This window comes from Pogona vitticeps, chromosome 1, assembly GCF_051106095.1.
Source record: "Pogona vitticeps strain Pit_001003342236 chromosome 1, PviZW2.1, whole genome shotgun sequence".
In the NCBI taxonomy this organism is placed as follows: Eukaryota; Metazoa; Chordata; class Lepidosauria; order Squamata; family Agamidae; genus Pogona; species Pogona vitticeps.
In genome coordinates, this window is record NC_135783.1 from 175,242,290 (window position 1) to 175,264,041 (window position 21,752).

The 21,752-nt window shown below is 39.5% G+C and overlaps 1 protein-coding gene across 2 annotated transcripts in view; it reads right to left on the minus strand.

Annotated features, from left to right (window-relative positions):
- Nucleotides 1-21,752, minus strand: part of SPAG16 (sperm associated antigen 16) — a 655,515-nt gene that overhangs the window by 621,975 nt on the left and 11,788 nt on the right. For both annotated transcript variants that reach the window (XM_078379135.1, XM_072977750.2), the window contains exons 2-3: nt 9,593-9,639; nt 7,824-7,922 (exon numbers count right to left, since the gene is read on the minus strand). In XM_078379135.1, the coding sequence (XP_078235261.1) occupies nt 7,824-7,922; nt 9,593-9,612 (119 nt within the window). In that variant the 5' untranslated portion in view covers nt 9,613-9,639. The remainder of the gene's footprint in view (nt 1-7,823; nt 7,923-9,592; nt 9,640-21,752) is intronic.

Below are 21,752 nucleotides of genomic sequence, written 5' to 3' on the forward strand. Positions count from 1 at the left end.
AACTCCGGGAGGCAGTAGAAGACAGGAGGGCCTGGCGTGCTCTGGTCCATGGGGTCACGAAGAGTCGGACACGACTAAACGACTAAACACACACACAGGTTCCTATGCAGTATTTTTCTTTGCAGCATCAGACTTTCCTTTTATTTCCAGGTGCGACCACAGGTGAGCGTCCTTTTGGCTTTTGCCCATCCTCTTCATTAGCTCTGGAGCTACTTGTACTTGTCCTCTACTCTTCCTCAGTAGCATGCTGGATGCCTTCCAACCTGAAGGGCTCATCCTCCAGAGTCATATCTTTTAGCCATTTATTTCAGTTCATGGGGTTTTCTTGGGAAAGATACTGGAGTGGCTTGCTAGTTCCAGCTCCAGGTGGATCATGTTTAGTTAGAATTCTCTACTATGACCTGTCCGTCTTGGGTGTACCTGCATGGCATACCCCATAGCTTCTCTGAATTACAGTGGTGCCCCGTTTAACGATGATAATGCATTCCAGCAAAATCACTGTACAGCGAAATCATCATCAAGCAAAAACAACAACAACAAAAACACCATTGGAATGCATTGAAAACCGGTCAATGCATTCCAATGGGGGAAATACCTGATCATCCTGTGAAGATCCTCCATAGAGCAGCCATTTTCTGATCCCTGTCTTGCGAAAATAGGTCAGCAAAACAGCGGGGAGCCATTTTGCGAACCGCCGATCAGCTGTTTGTAAATCGTTGTTAAGCGAAAAATTGGTTCCCGAAGCAGGGAACTATTCATCATCAAGCGAAAAAACCCTATTGGGATCATCATTTTGCAATCGATATAGTGATCACAAAAAAGTCATTGTAAAGCAATTTTGTCATCAAGCGGGGTCATTTTCAAGCGGGGCACCGCTGTACTCAAGCCCCTTCACCACAACAAGGCAGCAATCCGTGAAGGGGAGAATGGTTGCATGCAGGCTATATAAGAAGCTAGAGCCCGTCTGACATCGAAGGTGTGAAGGATGCATTCTTGAGGAGTAGATGGAGATGGGAAGATGGACGGAAGAATCAAGGGTTAAGAGAGGTGGAACTGGGAGACAACCTTGGGAAGGAATGAAATATCTTCGAAAAGCTGGACCTTGTCAGGGTGGAACTGGAGATATGAGTAGTCGAACCGTAAGGCTGCAAGCTCACTGGCGTGTCATGCAGCAATGATTGCTACGAGGAATGCGGTCTTAAAGTTTAAGAAATGCAGGTGTGTCAATGCACGAGGCTTGAAAGCGTCCCTTGTAAGGAGTCAAAGGACTAGTGACAATGACCACTGAGGTGGAGGAGAATGCACTTCAGAATCTATGTGCCTTAGCTCTTTAAGAAAATGCTTGAAAGTAGGATATCTGTAGAATTTAGAGGTTGGAGAGGTTGGTGGTTGGTGCACAACAATGGCAGAGAGGTATACCTTGAGCGATGACATAGAAAGTCCCTTGAGCTTAGGGTTAGAAGAAAACATAGAATAGTGTATAGAGAAGGGTTAGTTGGCACCCGTGTTATTGAGGAAGTGAAGCGTTGGATTTTTTTTCCCATTTATATGTGTAGGCTCTCCTGGTCAAGGGTTTCTTTGCATGATAAATAACAGTCATCAAGGAGGCAGAATTCTTCATGCTGTGAGATGAAGTCCTGGGAGGTCTGGGTGGAGGGTCTGAGCCCTGTTTTGGGTGAGGAGGTGAGGCAAACAGAGAAGATGGTAAACTTCGGAAGACAGCTGGTGGAGAGTGAGAAACCAAGACTGTCGTGGCTACCATGGAGATACTAGAGAGAATGGCATTAGGTTTGTCTTGCCAGAGACAGACGAATATCATGTGGAGGAGTGGGAATGGTGGAAAGTCATAGGTCAGTGTTTTGGGCCAATGTCTGATGAAGGCATTGCCAAGGGAGTTCTTGCCAACTCCTATGCAGGAACAATAGCATTTGCACTTTCTGTTTGCTCTGGATATGAACAGGTCGATTGTGGGCATCCACCGACGAGTGCAGAGGGACAGGAAAATTGTTTGGTGTGGTTCCCATTCATAGGCTTGGTATTCTTTGTGTCTATGTAAGTCTACAAGATTGTTTTCTTGGTGGCTGCGTGGACTGTTGTGAGACATATGTAGTGAGAGAGGTACCACTCCCACAGGTTGATGGTGAGATATAAGAGGTTTGGGGAGTGCATACCGCCCTGCTTGAGAATAAAATACATTGCTGTGGTATTATCTATGGCTATCTGGACCATTTTGCTGCAAAGGTGGTTCCAGAAGGCTTTGCCAATCTTAAGGATGGCTAGCAGTTCTAATTCATTGATGTGAAGCATTCTTTCTCTCTGTGACCACTGGGCATGGATCTGGAGGGATCTGCAGTGGGCTCCCCAGCCATGTCTGTGGTGACTTGTATCCATAGATGGGGCTGCTGGAAGGGTCACCCCATTGTCAGGTTTTGTTTGGAGAACCATCAAAATAGTTGGGAGGCAAGCTCTAAAGAGATACATAAGAGGGCATGTGGTGGGTTGGAGAGTGGATATAACAGGGCTAGAAACCATGCCTGAAGGGATCTCATCTTTAGGCAGGTGTGCTGAATGACAGAGGTAATCAAGGCCATCATACTAAGGATACATTGAACAGTCAACAGAGGTGCAAGAGCATGAGGTATGGAGCAGAAAGATTGAGACGCTTGTTATCTGGGAAAAATGCTCAGGCCTTGACAGTCCAGGTAGGCTCCAATATAATGGATATGTCTGGTAGGTATTAGGGTAGACTTTTGCAGATTTACTGCAAGGCCAAGGTCTTGAAGGAGAGTTAGAATGAAATGGATATTACACTATGCTTTGTGGTGAGACTGAGCTATGAGTCATCGATGTACGGGAAGACTTGAACACCTTGTAGCCTGAGGTACGCTGCTATGGGGACCATGCATTTGGTGAATAACCAGGGCACTGTGGTGAGCCCAAATGGCAGTCTTTTGAACTGATAGGCCTCAATGCCTAGCTGGAACTGAAGGTAAGGTCTGTGAGGACCATAGTGGAGGCCATCCGCCGGAACCTCTCTCCTTTTTTGAATACAGTGAGTCGAGCAGAGATGTCCAGCACTCCATCTTGCCCAGTAACTCTTGATTCCTTTCAGCCTGTCACGCCTCATTCTGTGGCCAGGGTGCTTGTTTGCTGTCGAGCCACCACCTCCTCTTTGGACCCTTGCCCGGCCTGGCTAATCAAAGCAGCCAGGCCGATAACAACAGAGTGGGCCACTGCAATAATACAGTAAATGGGTCTTTCCTTGAGGGCAGGTTTCCTTCTGCCCTCAAGAAGATACTCATTAGTCCCATAAGAAAGAAACCTAGTTTGGCGGCGGACAAAACTGGCAATTATAGGCCCATCGCCAACGTTCATGAGCAAAGTGGTCAAGAGGGTGGTGGCTGACCAGCTTCAGACACATTTGGATGAAACAGATGCCCTGGATCCATTTCAGTCGGGCTTCAGGCCGCACCACGGTACAGAGATAGCATTGGTCGCCCTGTACGATGACTTGTTGTGGGAGGCCGACAGGTAAAACATCTCTGTTGGTCCTCCTCGACATCTCGGCGGCCTTCGATACCGTCGACCACGGTATCCTCCTGGGGAGGCTCTCCGAGCTGGATATCGGTGGCTTGGCTCTGGCCTGGTTCCGCTCCTTCTTGGAGGACCGTCCCCAGAGAGTGCAGCTTGGGGAGAGTGTCTCGGCCCCATGGAGCCTCAAATGTGGGGTTCCACAGGGGGTCGATTATCTCCCCAATGCTGTTTAACATCTATATGAGGCTGTTGGGCGGGGTCATCAGGGGGTATGGAGCATCATGTCATCAATATGCTGATGACACCCACCTCTACATCTCCTTTTCACCAACTGCAGGTGATGCCGTCCTGTCCCTCCAGCGCTGCCTGGGGGCCGTACTGCAATGGATGCAGGAGAACGGGCTGAGGCTGAACCTGGACAAGATGGAAGTTCTGAGGGTGGGTGGCCCTGTGGATGGTGGCTTGGGAAACTCCCTCATGTTTGGGGGGGGTGGCCCTGGCCACGAACAGTGGGGTCCGCAGCCTGGGTGTACACCTGGACCCGACACTCACCATGGAAACGCAGGTGGCGTCGGTAGTCCGCACCGCCTTTTTCCACCTTTGGCGGATTGCCCGGCTGCGACCTTACCTAGACACGGGGGTGCTCACTACCTTAGTACATGCGCTCGTAATCTCTAGATTAGACTACTGTAACGCGCTCTACATGGGGCTCCCTTTGAAGCTGATGCGGAAACTTCAGGTGGTGCAGAATGTGGCGGCCAGACTCCTCACTGGAGTGAGAAAATACCACCATATGTCTCCTACTCTGGCCATGCTGCATTGGCTGCCCATCCATTTCCGCATTGACTTCGAAGTGTTAATGCTTACATATAAGGCCCTAAACGGTTTAGGACCTCGATACTTGACGGAACGCCTGCTTCCACCTAGATCTACTCAGATCACCTGCGCGAGCCAGGAGGCGAGGCTGAGAAGCCTAACGCCAAGGGAAGCCCGGAAGGAAAGGACACGAAATCGGGCCTTCTCGGCGGTGGCTCCTCGCCTCTGGAATAACCTTCCTCCGGTGATTCGTGCGGCCCCTACGCTGGGCACTTTCAAGAGTCAACTAAAACATGGTTATACGTTCAGGCCTTCCCTCCTGTCAATATTTATTTATTGATTGATTTATTTTCTTTCATTCAATATTTGTTTTATTATTGTATGTGTTTGGACTTATGTTTTATTGTATACACCTTTTTGGAAGCCGCACAGAGTGGTCGACCAGACCAGATGGGTGGGATATAATTCAAATAAATAAATAAATAAATAAATAAATAAATAAATAAATAAATAAATAAACAAACAAACAAACAAACAAACAAACAAATAATGAGCTGGATTGATGGAAATGTGGAAGTAGGTGTCTCATAAATCAATTACCGCAAACCAGTCTTTCTTGTGGACTTGTGGAAGAATGGACTCAAAGGTGACCATGTGAAATTTGGTGGTATTGATATATTGATTTATGCCCAATGTTGAAAACTAGGCAGAGGCTGCTGTCTTTTTTTGGGGGCAGTGCAATAGTGTGTGAGAGAAACTGTGACTATATGGTGTGATGGTACAGGCTCTGTGGTGTCCTTGAGTAATAAGGATTGTATTTTGTCTTGTAGAGTTAGCGATGGAGGTGTGAACTAGTGAGACAGTGGAGGAAGGTGATGGAATTCTATGTGGTACCCCCACTCTATGATGGAGAGGACCCAGGCATCTGGGGTGATGTTTCTCCACGCAAGAGTTTCCAAAGATTAGGGGAAAGTAGGTGGGGGTGGGAGTTAGTAGCAAGATCTCAGGCAAAATGATGTTAAACCCAGTGCTTAGGTTTGCAATCGTAGCATCTGACTGTAGTTTGCTGCCGGTTCTTGGTACAGAGGGACTAATGTTTGTAGTAAAGAGCAATGGTTGTTTGCCTCTGAGGTTCATGTTGAAAACTCTGATAGGAAATGTATAGACAAAATCACTGTGTGCATTGTGGATGTTGCTGGTATGTAGGGTAAACTCTCCAGCATCTGGCAGCTGTTCGCTTCTTTTGTACATTCTCAAGAATGTCATCTATTTCAGCACTGTAGTAATATCCTTAGAAATTGGATCATAAAGATGGTCCGATGGTTGAGCAGTGGGTCTATGTACTTGGAGCTTGAGAGACTTAGCCATATGAAGGAGACTATGGGTCTGGATCTCCCAGGTCAGAATCTGGTGACGTTAAAGAGTACTAATAGTGTTTGGGGCCTCAAGCATTGTTCTGAAGAATCAACACCATGAGGTGAATCAATTGACTGTTGATCGACAGTGGTGTTGTAAGGCTGTTTGTCTTGATATTGGGAGTGGGAGGACTGTTGATGTTGAAAGTGCCTCCATGGCAAGAGGTCAATATAGAGGATTCTTGATGTCGACAAGGTCAGCATGGAGGTGGGCTTGATATGGAGCTTGTGGAGCCTGCTGTCGGTGTTGATGGGGTTGCCAAGTTGGTAAAGTTGCCAATGGACCGCATTGGATGACTGTAGAGTACACGGACACTGGTGATGCCAGGAAGGGTAGGGGTCCAGCACACATGTGGTGGAATTCTCTTCTCTAAGAATCCTGTCCACATCATCAGGCTGCACCAACTGAAAAGTATCCATTAAAACAGGACAAACCAGGGCCAAACTTACATCCTCTGGGTCTGTATCAATTACAGCATCCAAGACAGAGCGGATCCAAGTGACTTTATCTGTAAAGTGTCGTGCAAATTCCTCACAGTGGGTTGTGGAGTGGTCAATATTTTGTTCTTTTGGTACTAAGCCCCTGACCACTTGAAACAACTTCACTGGATGACTTTATGCAGATGCAATGCAGCAGCAAATAACCTTTTCTTTGCTTCAGCCATTGCCACAGAATAGGCCTTCAAGCAGGCTCTAGTCCGTGTTTGGTCAGATTCACTCTGAGTTTTCCGCCATCGTCACTCTTCTCTCCAACCCACCCGTTTCATCACTGCCAGCTCCCTGGTGAACCAGGGGGCTTGTCTGGCTCTACTTCATGGAAAGGGGTTCTTACAAGCAATTGTGTACACAATATTCACCTATGTCTTCTTAGGGGGGAAAGGAGGTGTATAAATATTTTAAATTGCATACAAGCAATGAAGCCAGCTCCCTACCTTTCCACCACTGGAGAACTGCACCGAAATCTACTTATTAATTAATTTATTTATTATTTAATTTAAAATATCTTAGAAATGTTCTCTTTGAGTTTTGATTGTGCTATTTAATGCTACAAGCTCTTGTATTCCCAGACTGAAGTATAATTATCTCATCTGTAATTTTATACCTACAAACTTAAAACTGAAATTAATTTTTCCGACTTCAGTATTCTTACATATTTTCAATAATTTTTGAATTATTATTTTTTTATTTTAATGCATTAGATAAATTAAGCTCATAGAAATAATCTAGCTAGAGTTGAATCATTTTTCTATTTGGAAAGAGTAAACTGTGTATGTCAGGGATGTCTAGAAAAGATTTACTTTGTTTTCATCCTCTAAAGAGAGATAGAGCATGTAAAATATTTTTACTTTTGATATCCAGATGAACACTGGTATGATTAAGAAGGTTATCTGATATCACACTGAAATTAACTCTGTCAGGGATAAATGTCAGTTGCAACAAATCCCTAGAGATTTGAACTACCAAAGAGTGTTATAAATCTTATAATGCTTTGAGGAATTAATTTGAGTGGCTTACATTACATTTGACCTTGACAATCTCTCATAAGGTCTTGATCTTCTTACTACCTTCCACTCCTAACATTCCTGTTTTTCCAGTGACTCTTGTGTTCTCATGACATAGCCAAAGTATCACAGTTTGGTTGTATTACCAATGATATAATACTTTCAATATATTCTTGCCCAAATAAGCTTTCAGAATGTACTAAACAAAAAAACATACACATTAGTGAATTAGAAATGTTAGTATCTGAAGAAAAAGTTTAAGGTGGAAAGGTTTTAACTGAAAACAGCAAATTTTAATACTTGTGGCCACTGGTTCATGACAAACGTAAAATTCAGAACTAGGTTAAAAAAAACCACTTGTTTTTCAATTATGCAATTATATCTAGGTTGTATGCCTTATTCTGTGAAACCACAACTCATTATCATCCTTGTCAATTGAAAATTTCAGTTGTGAACACCTTTGTTCCTCCATTGTCTTTACATTATACTGTACAACACAAAAGTAACTTTCCTTTCATTATTCATGGTAAGGTATTTGGAAGAACAAGATTTGTACCATAATTTGGGCATCAACAGCCTGTTCTTGCATAGTGCATAAAGCTTTTGCCAGGTCTTCATCACCTTCTTGCAAGTTAAAGTCATCATCTGTTGGTACCTAAGTCATAATTTAAAAGAGATGTTAAATTAGTACTATCAGTTACCACCATAGTCTGTTGCCATAATTCAAGAAAGGATGCATAAAACTGCGAAATCACAGCTTTGTGATACAGTTTTCTTTTAATCTATTAGATCTTAGCTCAAACCTCCACTATTTACATTAAATAAGAAACTCAACTGGCATCTGGCTGAGACACTGAAGTACTGTCAATTTGGGAGAGCAATAATAAGCTGATAGAGCAACAGTTTAGTTCAGTACAACACAGTTCCTTGTATTTTGGCCTCCGAAACTAAAATATCTTTTCTCATCAATTTTAATTAATACACAACTTGTGCATTCTATCCACTCGTAAGTGTATTTATTTAGGGGTAAGAATTATAATTGTGGGAAAATTGCGGGCCTAGGGCCTATGTTCAAAAGGTTTCTAGCAAGTGACCAATTTGGACATGCAGCAAAAGTGATCTCTTTCTGTCCAGCATCATGCTGAGTGACATGGAAGAGAATCAGGGGTACAAAAATGTAGAGCAGAAAGTAAGAGAGCAAAGGGATAGTCACAGTCATTTATGACTCTGCTCCCCATGGCTTTGGTTTCACCACAACAGACACACAGGGCCCATGGGATTACCCCTGTGAGGCTGTAGTCCTCAACAACAACAACAACAACAACAACAACAACAACAACAACAACAACAACAACAACAACAACAACAACAACAACAAAAGGTACTCTACACTGCATTACATTATCCTTGGAAACTCTATGTGCAAAATCAATCCATTAAATAAATTCCTGGACCAAAATACACAATTGTAATTAGTGGCTTCACTCCATGCATAATCTTTCACAAATGCATGTGTGCCACATCTTCTTAAAAAAAAAAAGAAACTGCCACTGGTTAGCAAATCAACATCAATTCCTGCATTGGTTGTTGTAGGTTTTTTGGGATGTTTGGACATGTTCTGGAGGTTTTTCTTCCTAACATTTCACCAGTGTCTGTGGCCAGCATCTTCAGAGGACAGGAGTTAGTTAAACCTCTGTCTGTGTTCTGGTGTACTGTGTGGGATACTTGAGTATTTGTAGCTGTGGGATCAGATTTTTGTCCTTTTCAGGAGATTGGGTGATTATGATGATAAAGGTGTTTTTTGTTACAAGTGTATTGTTGTGATAAGGGGCTTAATGAACTGTCACTGTGATTGATAGTGCTGCTAGCTATTCTTTTGTGTACAGTGATCACAGGTACATGTGGCTGAGTAGAGTTCATTGACCTTTTTGCAGGCTGTATTTTTCAATGCTGGGAGCCAGGCTTTGTTGAGTTTTAGGATTTCTTCTTTTTTGTTGAAGCTTTGCTGATGTTTGTGGATTTCAATGGCTTTCCTGTGTAGTCTAACATAAGGATTGCTGGTGTTGTCCAGTACTTCTGTGTTTTGAAATAGGATTTCATGTCCAGCTTATTTCAGGGAATGGTCAGTTACTGGTGATTTTTCCGGTTGTTTTAGTCTGCGGTGTCTTTCATATTCCTGCATTGTTTTCCTTCATGACATTGTGCTTGTTTTTAAATTCCATTGTGAAAGGTCAAATCAAATGGGATGCTCTCTACCAATCTTATGCTCTGTCAGTTTCTCTGTTTCTCCCTCTCTTCCATTAAACTATTCTGCTCCTTTCTTACCTCTTCATACTGATAGTCATCTTCAGAGCTTTCAGTTACTGTAACCTCTGCATGTTCAGTTAAGTTTAAAAGAACAAATAACTCTTATTTGAAACATGGCTTCACTGCAAACCTTATTACTCTTTAAAAAGCATATTCTGCAGCTCTTTCTATCTGCATTCTCTATTCAGAAATGTCAGTTTTGCTGCTTGATTGCCCACATACACATTTAGCTAGAAAAACTTTTTAAAACATTTTTCAACTCCATTTAGCAACCCCTTTCTTTGCCTTGATTCAGTAATTCAGATTGTTACTCTCTCACAAATTCTGGTTTAGGTATTGGTATTATCTCTACTATGTTATAAGCTCCCATACTGTCCTATGCTATCTTATAGATAGCAATTATTATTCATAAAACATTTGATCACACCATGATTCTTTGCAATTTTGAAAAAAGTTTTTATAATTTTTGAGGTTATGAAATAGTTCCACTATACACATTATCATTCAACAGAACTTAAAAAATTGTTTCTTCACAACCTTAAAAACTATAATCATGTCATACCTATAAATGATGGAATATTATTTTATTTTATTTTATTGTTACAGCCTACATTGTATTGTAGTATTCACACTTTTATTCATTTCTGTGTTTTAACTCTGCTTATTTTAGAGCTCGTATACTTCAGGGGGTTGGAGTGCCTGGTTATGGAACCAGGGTTGGGAGTCTGAATCCTCATTGTATCTCCTGGGAGAGGGTCCTGCTGAATTACGTGGGAAATTGTGACTGCTGAGATTAAGTGCTCTGCCACTCAGGTAGCTTTGGGAAAATTTAACAGTCCCAGAATGTCACAACAAGTAGAGACTAATAAATGACTCCTGAGTATTTTGTAACTAGAAAACCCTGGACAAGTCACCCATGTCAGAATTGACTTGACAGATGACAATGACAATTATCATATTTTATTCTAAAGGCTCCTGTTCTTGAGAGAAAGGTGGGATATAACTGAAATAAACAGTGTATATATGGAGGAGAAGCTAATACACTAATAATAGAACCTCTTTAGCAGGGAGGAGAGACATCCTAAAGACATCACTTTCCTGTCTTTTTGTTCTGAATGTAAACACACAGAACAGAGTGCAGATTTAGATGATTTGGATCTTGTGCCTGACACTGAATGAATCATTCTGATATTTTGAAGACAATATATTTTTTAAAAATAGAATTTTAGAAATTAAAAATAAATACATAAATTGCTATCCATAATAGAACGGAATTATCTATCTATCTATCTATCTATCTATCTATCTATCTATCTATCTATCTATCTATCTATCTATCTATCTATCTATCTATCTATCTATCTATCTATCTATCTATCTATCTATCTATCTATCTATCTATCTATCTATCGATCTATCTATCGATCGATCGATCGGTCGGTCGGTCGGTCGGTCGGTCGGTCGGTCGGTCGGTCTGTCTGTCTGGTGGCACTGTGGGTTAAACTGCAGAAGCCTCTGTGCTGCAAGGTCAGAAGACCAGCAGTCGTAAGATCGAATCCACATGACGGAGTGGGCTCCCATTGCTTGTCCTAGCTCTTGCCAACCTAGCAGTTCAAAAGCATGCAAATGAAAGTAGATAAATAGGTACCACCTCAGTGGGAAGGTAACGGTGTTCCGTGTCTAGTCGCGCTGGCCACATGACCACAAAAACTGTCTTCAAACAAACACTGGCTCTGCAGCTTGGAAATGAGGATGAGCACCATGCCCTAGAGTCAGACACAACTGGACTAAATGTCAAGGGGAACCTTTACCATTAATCTATCTATTGCTACCCATAATAGAACTAAATTCTGTTAATTGAATAGGACATGTTGTGCCTTTGTTCTCTCATTGTTCTCTCTTTGGGTTTTTTTTTTAATTTGAAAAGTATATTACTGTAATAAATTTACACTAGACTGCTAAAATTAAATTTTAAAAAACATTTTGTTTTCAAAATATCAGAATGATTCATTCAGTGTCAGGTACAAGATCCAAATCATATGTGATAAATCTGCACTCTGGAGAGGTAATGCTGTACTGTAATAAATTTAAACTACACTGCTAAAATTATATTAAATATAAATTATATACATAAATAAATATGTAAATATAAATAAATATATATAAGCCACCTGCCCAATAACATAAGAAACTATGCCTAATACATACTGCATTATCAGGTTCCCATGTGGGTCCCCTGGTAAGCTAGAAAAAGAAGATGGATGAAACAAAATCTCAGATCATAACATAAAGTGCAGTACAGAAGTAAGAGTTTCAGGATCCTATCTTAGGTGTGTTGTAGCAGTAACAAATATAGGGAAAATGCTAGAAGGCATTCATCATTCATGTTTATATCTTGGAACCCATTTGTCAGCATCTCAGAAGCCATATACAGGACTTCATATGTTCAGTAACATGCAGCTCTTCATATACACACATTAGCAGCTATTTCTTTATCTGTGCAATGTACACTTATACCAGGCTATGCAATTTCTCTCTGTACATCCAAACCTTTTTAAATGTTTGGAGCAAGCTAAATTACAGAAACAAATAGAACTGGCTCACTTTAGTGTCTGAGGTAGAAGATTCACACTGTTCACTGCGTACATATTAACTAATTAAGCCGCCTAGAGTGGTCACAATTGACTAGATAGGTGGGGTATAAATAAATAAATAAATAAATAAATAAATAAATAAATAAATAAATAAATAAATAAATAAATAAATAAATCTTCTGAACAAGCTCCCTGGGAAGAACAGAAGTTGCACAACTTCTACAGTGGGTGTATTATGTGAACAGTGGGGCTTACACACAGCAACCTTCCTGGGGGCTCTTCCCACAGACAAAGTCTGTACCCTGTTTTGCCCTCTGATAGTCTGCCAAATTTGCTATCTAATCAATTTGTGACTGCTGCAGAGAAATATGAACCACTGAAAAGTCTTGTGGTGCAGTGGTTTAACTGCTGTACTACAGCTAAAACTGTGCTCACGGCCCAGAGTTCAATCCCAGTTAGCCGGCTCAAGGTTGATTCAGCATTCTATCCTTCCGAGATCGGTAAAATGAGTACCCAGCTTGCTGTGGGGGGGCAATGTGTAGCTTGCATAATTAACTTGTAAACCGCCCAGAGAATGTTTGAAGCACTATGGGGAGGTATATAAGCAGCACGCTTTGTTTTTGCTTTGATTGGGATTAAAGGAGCTAGAAACAAATATATCAGTAGCTTCATCAAAGCTAATGCTGCAAGTTTCCATTTCAATATAATTTATGCTTTCCTGATTAGCTTTATCAGGTAGAGTGTTATTCCTAATTTACATATTGGCAACTGAGGCTGGAAGGTACTTTAGATTCCTGCTGATTCAACCTGCTTGTTTGTTATCAAACTTGATCCGTTTTAATTTTGTGTGCTTTTGGAGTTGCATGGGGATCTAAGGGATCACCTACAAGCTCAAAGATGAAGGGTATCATCATTATTAGTACAAGCTTCTTAGCAAATAAAGCATTTGCCTCAAACAGCATTGTCAAGCTATGCCTACAAATAAATGACTTGAAATCTTTGAAGAAAATCTTGTAACTGATTTTACAGAACCCAAGTAGCTTTAAATGTTCAATTTTGCACAAAGCAAATACAACATAGCATGCTTCATACATTTAATACACTTTTATTACTTTTTAGATTTTACAAAACATAACTTGGGGTCCTAAAACAAGGTGACCTTACTGAGTTTGGAACAGGAAATGTTCTATTTCTCCTTTTAATTCAAGTTTATGAGGCCTGAGCTAAAACTATGGAGAACTTTTCACTGCTGTGATGAAAAGGCACACCACACATTCAGTTCAAGTAATATAAGCCACAAAATCCTGATCCCTAGATTAAATAGGTCTACGCACATCTAGCTTCTTTTATAGAGGCATTATATGAAAGGAGAAAACAATGCCATTTTCTCTCCTAAACAATATTAGAGAAAAGCAGGGAATCGTATTTTACCGTTTATCAAGTCTGTCCAAATCAGAAAAAATTATCAGAGAAATTTCTAAAGCTAATCATTCTATATACTAGGAACAAAGAAGCATGTAATGACAATTTATTCTACCAACCATCAACAAATCACCCAACCTGTCAGGTCTTGATTTGGACTACTGACTCCCCCAAACAAATTCTCTGATTTTTCATAGCTGATATTATCCCAGCAAAGGGTTAATATGAGAAGGAAACCAAGTAATCTGTCACAAGCTATTTGTAAACTCATCTGAGAATCTCATTATAAGTGTCTTCATTGCTGCAATAATTCCAGGCTGGCCCAGAACTTGTTAATTCTATGCAAGTTCTATTTATTTACATCATTTCTAAGTTCCATGCTTACAAATTGCAAAGTCAAAATTCTCTCAAAGACAGTCTCACAGTTATGAAAAAAAACAGTAGGCACATATACTTAATTCCAAAATTAATACAAAAATAATAGGCTTAAAATACTTTGAAATCCATAAAAACTGAACTTAAGCTTTGTTGAACAAATACTTATGTCAGAAAATACATCTCAGTTGTAAGCTTGAATCAAACGTATATTAAAAAAAAAATTAAAACACAGGAGCTCATAGCCTATGAAGGCAGAGAATACATCTCTATAACATTTCAAAGTTCTTAAGAACAAAACCATAAAAAGCAAAAGGCCTCATAGTTTTCAATGACAGGCATGAAAAAGTATTTAAACTTTTAAAAGTAAAAATATACAAAATCAAAAGCATTATTTAGCTCTAAGCATGTAGTTGACACACAGAAAAATATTTTCTCTAAAAGATAAAAGTTCACCCATCTTTATCTGCTTTTATTTACATTATTCCCATGGCTCTCTCCTAGCTGATCTTAGTCCATATGCATCTTCCCACTTGTTTTCAAAACATAGGTGGCTGTGTGTCCTGGCTTTTGGAGATGTTCTTCTGTGAATGATCTCTTCCTTTTTGTGGAAGATAGAAATCTCTATCTAAGACAGATTGAATTGTCTTCGGTGTGGAAGTGATTGTCACTCTCGAATTGACCTTCTCAGCCACACTAGATGCTGTTCCCAGTCCTCTATACAGAGCGCATTATCATTGTCTCTCAAGACTGAAGGATGCCCAATCAAGAAATCTCTATTTATATACACTCGGTGTGTCTTAAACAAAAACAATTATGATGCCAAACTTTGGCTTTCCCATGGGTAAGCAATGCCAGCTTCTTCAGACACCTGTGGGTTGACTCAGCTGTAGTATACGCAGCTTGTAGTCAAGGTAGCTCCTAGTTGGGAAAATGCCCCCCTTGCAGTATTCCTTAACACCACATTTGGGCAGTACATGCTGAATTCATGTTACATGTGTAACATACATTTAAACTGTTTCATGCATAAATTCTACAGAATATTTTATGAGTTCATACTTCTCATTGTTACCACACTGAATTAAGCAATTATTAATTACTTGTTATGAGACGAAAGCCTTATAAACAGCAAACTTGTTTTTTTCTTTTCTATTTGCATATCAAGAAGAAATTACTTAAAATAATATTCATCTTTTTTTTCCTGCTTTTACACTGTTCTTTAAAAGCATTCTTCTGTACAATACATGGTTATTCTCATAGGTTTCCATATCTATTTTGTGGTATTTCTTTGTTAATTCACATTTTATTAATATTATAGGCAAATGTAACTCAAGTGGCAAAATAAACGGCATTTTTTTCCCCTTGTCTCTGTTCACATAAGGGAAACATCATTGTTTACTTCCACAAAAAATGAACTTGCTTCTCCCATCTTATCAGTTCTTTGTGTAATTTGTGTACTGAAAACAAAACGGCCATGTTTTGTTTTTGTTTCCAGCTGTAGTTTTTTTTAATACTTTCACTTTTAAGCATCTCTCTGAGGAACATTTTAAAAGTACATTTCTATTTTAGAGCAACGCCTCAGCACTCCATTCAAATTATCTATTTTTCTGCTGCATATTCCTATAAAAATCCATAATCATCTATTCTGTTCAAATCAGAGAAAATTATCACAGGAAATTCTAAAGCTAATCATTCTATGTTCTATGAACAAAGAAGCACATAATGATTTATTCTTACAAAATCACCTAACCCTATTTCTCATTATTTTACAGATGAAAAAAGAAATGTGTGCATAACTGAGTGGGACCAGAGTATGAATCCTAACAAACTATACATAAGGTTTCTGAGATTCAGGAGATATTTAAGGCATGGTTTTACTAGTCGTCCTCCAACTGAGTTCCTATTGTGAAGCAGGGATTTGAACCCAGGTCTCTTGAGTTTAGTTTAATATGCTATCCATTAAATTATACTGGTTACATATGACATGTATCCATGCATTATGTTGAACTTAATACTCTGTAATATTAACCTCATTACATTGCTCAAGTAAGGAAGTACCTAGAGATCAGTCAGTGACATGGAATAGAATTATCACTGATATGGCTTCACAAAAAGTGGGGGGGGGGGGACCTGCCACAAGAGCACAAGGCTAAATATATACTGCATGGAGAGTTGTATTCTTTCACTGTTGTATAACTGTGGCCTTCTACTTATCCATAAAATACAAATAGCTCTCAAGATAATTTACAGCAACAAAATACTTAATAAAAACAAAATTATTAGGGTTAATATAAGAAAAAATAAATTAAAAACAAGTATATTATTATTATTATTATTATTATTATTATTATTAGTAGTAGTAGTAGTAGTAGTAGTAGTAGTAGTAGTAGTAGTAGTAGTAGTAGTAGTAGTAATTGTATTTATACCCCGCCTATCTAGTCATTTCGACCACTCTAGGCAGCTTACAACATAAAACATAACAAGTTCAAGAAAAATTTATAACAATTAATTAATTAAATGATTTTGCAATGGGAAAAATACAAAATAAATCAAATAAAGAGAAAAAAAGGAAAGAGGACAGGAATTAACTGGAAGGGAAGGCCTGCCTATACATCCACGTTTTTAGTTGGTTCTTAAAAGTACCCAGCGAGGGTGCAGCGTGAATCTCCGGAGGTAGGTTATTCCAGAGGCGAGGAGCCACCGCCGAGAAGGCTCGGTTTCTAGTTCTTTCCTTCCGGGCCTCCCTCGGCATCAGGCTCCTCAGCCTCACCTCCTGGCTGGCACGGGTGACACAGGTAGAGCTAGTTGGGAGTAAGCATTCCGCCAAGTAACGAGGTCCTAAACCGTTTAGGGCTTTATATGTAAGCATTAACACTTTGAAGTCAATGCGGAAACGAATGGGCAGCCTGGCCAGAGTAGGAGAGATATGTTGATATTTTCTCTTTCCAGTAAGGAGTCTGTCCGCCGCATTCTGCACCACTTGAAGTTTCCGCATCAGCTTCAAAGGAATATTTATTTATTTATTTATTTATTTATTTATTTATTTATTTATTTATTTATTTATTTATTTATTAATTAAATTTATACCCCGCCCCTCTAGACCATGTCTACTCGGGGCGGCGTACAGCATAAAAAGTCAATATAAAATATAGATAATCATAAAATAAAATTGGTATATTAATTAATACAATTAGTTAGAGGAAAGATTACCAAGATGGGATAAAATAGGAAAAAATAAAAGACTTAGCTGACTGGAGGGAAGGCCTGCTTAAATAACCAGGTTTTTAATGGTCTTTTAAAAACACCCAGCGAGGGTGCCAGCCAGATACACAATAAATGTAAACATTTAAATGTAAAAAAATGTAAAAACACAATAAATGTAATAAGCACAGTGGGGAAAAGGGGAAAGAAAGACAGCAACTTTATCGAGACTGGGTACTGTCACACCATATAAATAAATCATATGACATCACCTATAGAGTTATAAAGCCTTTTCTCCCATCTATGTTGAAAAACATATTCAACATTAATAGAACATGTTGCAACATTGACAGAAATGTCAAAATGCCAAATCCATCCAAGACTTCAATTATGAATGTGTGAAGTATATACTGTACTTCAAGAACTTAGGAGGTTCAAAGCTAGGTAGCTTTGTGCTCATTCTTATGATGTCACAAGACCCAATAGCTTCCTTAGGCCACTGTATGTATGACGGACTCATGAACAGATTACAAGTCTGGGTGCGGTAGGGGAAGAAGAACCTAGCTTCAATGCTATATACTGTAGATACAGGCGTGGATCTTAAGGGAAGCTGACTTAAGAAACTGATCCAGAGAAAAATTCACACTCCTTCCTTTCCAGTGGAGTCACCTGAAATCCCCCAAAGCCTCCCAGGCAGGGCTGGTGGCTCTCCTAAACCTTATGTATGAGAAAGCTATACACGGCTATAAATTGAAAGAGAAACTTCTTTTTTTATGCACTCTCTTATGTGACTGTATTTCAGGATCCAATCCACTGTTTCACAACTTAGGGTAGAGGACTAGATGAACAAACCATTCATTATATTCTATGGAATAATAAATATGTGATTTCTTAGAAAAAGAAAACAAATTTTTCATGCAGCTGACTTTTATAGCAGCATAAATTGTTCTTCTTTTTACGTGCCATCAAGTCACCTCCAACAAATGGCTATGCTATGAATGAGTGGTCTCCAAAAATGTCCTCTCCTCAACAGCCTTGTTCAGTTCTTGCAAAGTAGAGCCTGTGGAGTCAAGTTCTTGCAAAGTAGAGCCTTTTCTTTAAGAGTCAAGCCCTGTTGTATTTGGTCTGCCTCTTTTCTTGCTGCTTTCAACCATTCCTAGCATGACTGTATTTTCTAGCAAATCCTGCCTTCTCATAATGTGTCCAGTTTCAACATTTTTGCTTCCAGAGGTAGTTCAGATTTGATTTGACCTAAGACCTACTTGTTCATCTTTCTAGCAGTCTAGGATATCCACAAAGCTCTCCTCCAGCATCACATTTCAAATGAATTATTTCTTTTCCTGTCAGCTTTTTTCACTGTCCAGTTTTCACATCCATACATGGTGGTCAGAAATACAATATTATGGATGAACTTGACCTTGGTCTCCAGTGACACATACGTACACTTCATCTTCTTCTAAATGTCTTTGGTGTGTTCTAGCAGCTAGGGGATATCTGCAATATGATCTTGAATGTCTCCTCTTTTTTCAGAATCCAGCTTGAACATCAAGCATTTCTCACTCCATATAAAGTTAAAGCCTTTGTGGCAAGACTTTAAGCATCACTTTGTTTGCATGGGAAATTAATGCAATGGTCCTATCATAATAACAATTGTGTCCTGTTGTCAATTCCAACTTATGGCAACCCTTTCCAGGATTTTCTAGTTAAAGAATATATAGAAGCAGTTTCCCTTCTTCTGGAGTCACCCTGGAACTGTGCAGCATGCCTATGACTAAACAGGCTGGCTCTTCTCCTAGGAGGCAGGGTTTGGAATTGAACTCCCAGCCCCTGGTTCTGCTGCCAGAGCTAAGGATCCTATAGTAGCATACATAAGCAGCTTTATTTATCTATAACCTTCCCAACAGATACAGTAAGTGCCCTAAATCTACCTTAGATTAGTTTAGGCATCCTTCAGTCTCGACAGACTATGATGACATGCTCTGTATGGAGGACTTGGAACAGCATCTAATATGGCTGAGAAGGCCAATTCAAGAGTGACCATCCCTTCCACACTGAAGGAAAATACAATCTGTCCCCTGTCCAGTACCTAAATATACAGTATATGCATACACTGCAGAAAGGCTGCCATGCAAGTCTGTTACAAGAAAATGAGAATTTCATATTTAAGTTGTATAGATGAAGTTATCCATGGAATTACATAGCACTTTGTGACTTCTGCTAATAGTAATTTTAAAGGAACATCCACTGGACCCTATGTTCAGCAAAAGAGCAAAACTAAAAATGGCAGTACAATGTTTCTCTGTCAGATCATATAGTCCATCTTTCCATGTAAACCCTCCACCTTCAGTATCATCTGAATGCAATATATGCATGTATATTCAACCAGTCCTCCTGAAGGTTTAGCTTCTGAACAGAAGAGCAGTCTCCAAGCTATAGCTGAGATCTGCTTTCTGTGATGGACTGCAAACTGTCTACCTGTTTTCCACAGTGTTAACAAGATGTCTCCAACATGTAGCCAATAACCATTCCCATTGTTATACTCTAGCAATCTCTACTCAGTGGCACACTGCTTATGACCATGGAGGTTCTACATATTAATCCTGGCTAACAATGTACGTGTTCTCCATGCATTTGTGTGAATCCTTTTAAAATTATCAAACCTAATGATAACCATTGCTCCTCATGGTACTGCATTCTACAATCCCTGCCTTTTTGACAACTTAGATGTCAAGAACCACAAAAACTGTGGGAAACTAGCATGCAGAGCAACAAAATTAAGGAGAATATGTATTTCAAAAACCAACTAAAAACATGGTTATTCAGACAGGCCTTCCCCCCAGTCACCTAAGTTATTTCCCCCCTTTTTTCTGGTTCTTAATGTTGCCATCTTGGATAATATTAATTATAATAATTGCATTATGTTAGTTATTGTTCTACATTGTTTTAATGTGTTTTAATTTTTGTAAGCCGCCCCGAGTAGACGTTGTCTAGGGGGGCGGGGTAAAAATTGAATAAATAAATAAATAAATAAAAATTTCTATTTATTTACTACCAAATATGTGTCAATATAAATTGTTTGTTTGTTTTAGGTTTTTTGGGCTGTTTGGCCATGTTCTGGAGGGTTTTCTTCCCAATGTTTCCCCAGTCTCTGTGACTGGCATCTTCAAAGGATAGGAGTTTGTGTTCTCGTTCTATGATGCTGGCCACAGAGACTGGTGAAACATTAGGAAGAAAAACCTTCAGAACATGGCCAAACAGCCCGAAAAACCTACAGCAACCATCAGATCCCGGCCATGAAAGCCTTGTATAACAATACAAATTATTGTTTATTTGAATATTTGTATTTGCAGAATTAATTTTGGTTTGAAATTGGGCGAGCAACAAGTATGGAGAGTTCCAAAGGAAGGAAAATGTCAAATTGCCCCAGAGAAGCGGTTTGCACCCAATCTCAGGTTCTGGTCCTGTTATTACTTCTCAAATATGCAGAATATGTGTGTGTACGCATGCATGCATGTGCATGCATGCACATATTCATGTATTTATATAAAAACAAAGAACAATCTCCAGTGGGTTCATTTCTTTTTTCAGTGCTCAAATTTAGATGAAACAGACAAATTCAATTTGGAAGGCAGTTGTCATTGAAGCAAATGACATTCAGATCTCTTCCACTGTAACAAAGCTACCTATTTCTATTCCCAGGACTGCCATTTTATCTGTTTACAGCAGAAGCCTATGAATCTTTAATTAAAACTAAATATTACTGTATTTAATGAAGCTTACTGCCTTTTAAATATGCATACAATTGTAGCTTAAGAATATGCAGCATAGTATGAAGGCACAATCACTGGCAGCATGAAAATGGGACAGGGGACATCACTCTACATAATTGGAGAAGGTGTGCTCTACCGACAAGCAATCACTGGGGATAATATACGGCTGAGGATACTGTGACCCCTCTACAAGGACTTGGACATGAGCTTACGCCAGCACAGCCAAAGGTCAGAATGTATGAGTACTATAGTTTAAAAACACCTGGAGGTTTCTAGACTATAGTCTAGAAACACCTGGAGGGCCACTGGTATAATTAAAGCAAATTAATCTAAAAATACTCTGAAATAATTTCAGAGTATTTTATATTAATTTGCTATATAGAGCAATGAAAGCCAGTTATGGTATCAGACTGCCCAACCAGCTAGTGCCTAAGGGCCATACTCAAAATTATACCAGTGGCCCTCTAGGTGTTTCTAGACTATAGTTCTCATACATTCTGACCTTTGGCTGTGCTGACGTAAGCTCATGTCCAAGACCTTGTAGAGGGGTCACAGTATCCTCAGCCGCATATATATATAATGAATGGCTGGAACAGAGTAAATAGAAGAATTTTCATCAGATACCACTGGCACTGTCAAGTACAATAAAAAAGAAAAGCGTATTTAAGCCAAACGTGTTTTGTTCTCACTACTAGATGATGTCAAACTGTTTCTTATATGCAGCATGAGATCCCAGATGCAAAAACAATAAGTGAAAAAGTCCAAGCAGAAGTGTCCTGACTTGTTGCACTTTCTTAATGAAAACATACATTGCAA